At 37.1% G+C, this 2,305-nt stretch overlaps 1 protein-coding gene across 1 annotated transcript in view; it reads right to left on the bottom strand.

Annotated features, from left to right (window-relative positions):
* LOC106312090 (auxin response factor 18) overlaps window positions 1-820 on the bottom strand; it is a 3,310-nt gene extending 2,490 nt beyond the window's left edge. The window contains exons 1-2 of the mRNA XM_013749474.1: window positions 293-820; window positions 35-150 (exon numbers count right to left, since the gene is read on the bottom strand). Coding sequence (XP_013604928.1) covers window positions 35-150; window positions 293-335 — 159 coding nt within the window. The 5' untranslated portion in view covers window positions 336-820. The remainder of the gene's footprint in view (window positions 1-34; window positions 151-292) is intronic.
* Between the last annotated feature and the right edge of the window lie 1,485 nt (window positions 821-2,305).

Below are 2,305 nucleotides of genomic sequence, written 5' to 3'. Positions count from 1 at the left end.
GAAAGAAAAAAATTAATTTGGTAAAAAGACATACTTGTTCCATGTGACCCTGAGGGAAGTAGAAAACTCTCTCTCCAACAAGAGGAACCTCCACTAATGGACCTGCACAAGCTTTCCATAGCTCTGTGTACAGCTGATCCTGATAACAACCTGAAAATCAAACAAACAAAACAGTTACATTTCAGAGACACAACAATAAGAAGAAAAAAGATGTAAAGTTTGAGCTAATACAGAGCAACAAAACAGAGTCAATGGTGAAGACTACAAAAAAAAAAATGAAACTTTGACTCACTTGGGAAAGAACTTCTGGAATCATCTCCATCTACTTTCCCCATTGAAGAACCTAGATGAAGATACAAGAAGAAGAAGAAGAAGAAGAAGAAGCAGAGGAAAAAAAAGAAGCCCTTCACGCGCTAAACACTAGGCTTAACCCTCATGAAAGAAACACAGAGAGAGGAGAAAGAAAAAATATATAAAAAGCAAAAAACTTTTAGCTTCTTTTTTTTTTCAGGACACCAACGGACGGTTACGTCCGTATTCATTACAGAAAATCATTCAGACACTGTTGGATATTTAATCTCTCTCTCCTTTTGCTTTTTTTTTTTTGATAACTCTCTCCTTTTGCTTTCAGCCACGAAACTGATATTTTCTCTTCTCCTCTCTCAGATTCCGTGTTGTTTGTCTAAGCAATCACAAACTTCTCGCCGTTTTTTCCTCCAGCTTTGCTTACTTCTCCCTACCTAACCCCGATCTGCAGCAAACCAAAGCTGCTTCCTTTTTTTTTTTTTTTTTTTTCTTTTTTGTTGAAGAAGTCTCACGGTATCATGCAAAAGATTCACCCTCTCGTCGTATGTATGTATATGTGAGTATATTTATATATATATATATATAAATAAATATATACTTACTCTTTATTAGTAGTTAAGATTCTGCGAACCTGTCATTTACACCCTCTGTAACTTCAGTTGAAACTCTATATATATTCATTATATTGAAATTTTCTAAAAATTGTAAAAAAGATTGTCATGTCAGCTCTAAAAAGGAAACTGAATTTTGTTTCCAATATTATAATTTATTTAGTTTTTGGTCCGAATTTAATAAAAGTGTATTAAAGACTGCAAAAAGTATAAGAAAGAATAACGTTGTCACTGTTGTGAAATGAATAGGGAATAATGATGGCATCACTAGAAAAAGAAATACAAATATGGAAAGAGTACAAATAATAATCTAATAAAGAAAAGGCAAGATGTCGATTCTCTCTCTCTCTTTCCTCACGGTCGACTCTCTTTCTCTCTAGCATTGGGCCGGTTATGAACCTGATCGGTTATGGACATCCACAAAATGATTTATAACACTCCTCTTGGATGCTATAACCATACAGAGATTGTAATACGCTTTAGATGTTGTCTCATTAAAACCTTACCAGAAAAACCCAGTAGGACAAAACCATGGTGAAGGAAAAAGAGTACAACACGTATTACTCCCCATGTTCTGAACAACTCGCGGCTGGCCTCGTGAACAACCAAGATCTCCGAATGGTTTGAAGATGTGGCCGCGATCGTCTGCTTCATGGAACGCCATGATATGGCCGTTCCACCATGTGTGAAAACATAGTCTGTCTGTGATCAAGTATTGTGTGGATCCGAAAGATAACCTGCATCAGCAAAATCAACTAAACCTTCTTTGTTTTGGTTAGTGTAAAATAAACCCAAGTCTTTCGTTCCTTGCAGGTAACGAAGAACATGTTTAATCCCGTTCCAGTGCCTTTGGGTTGGACAAGAGCTTAATCTAGACAATAGATTCACGGTAAATCATATATCTGGTCGTGTGACTATCCAGATACATCAAAGCTCCTATGGCACTGAGATATGGCACTTCGGGACCAAGGACATCTTTATCGTCCATCTTAGGACGGAACGGATCAGTGTCCAGGCCGAGGGACCTCACGACCATGGGGCTAGATAATGGGTGAGACTCGGCCATGTTAAATCTCTTGAGTACTTTTCTGTATATGCCATTTGATGCACAAGGATTCCATATTTACTCAAGCTGTAATCCCAAACAAAACTTTATTTTTTTTCAAGATCTTTCATCTCGAATTCTTTCCTAAGATATTCAACTGTTTGGGAAATCTCTCCAGAGGTTCCTAAGATATTTAAATCGTCAACATACACTGCTATAATCACAAAGCCCTGGCCGAATTTCTTTATAAAGATACAAGGGCTGATCGGATCATTCTTGTATCCTTCTCTTTCTAGGTACTCACTTAACCTATTGTACCACATTCGGCCTGATTGTTTCAATC

This window comes from Brassica oleracea, chromosome C8 (assembly GCF_000695525.1).
Source record: "Brassica oleracea var. oleracea cultivar TO1000 chromosome C8, BOL, whole genome shotgun sequence".
NCBI classification, from domain to species: Eukaryota; Viridiplantae; Streptophyta; class Magnoliopsida; order Brassicales; family Brassicaceae; genus Brassica; species Brassica oleracea.
Note: the sequence above shows the minus strand (reverse complement) of the source record. Positions and strands in the feature narration are given on the sequence as shown.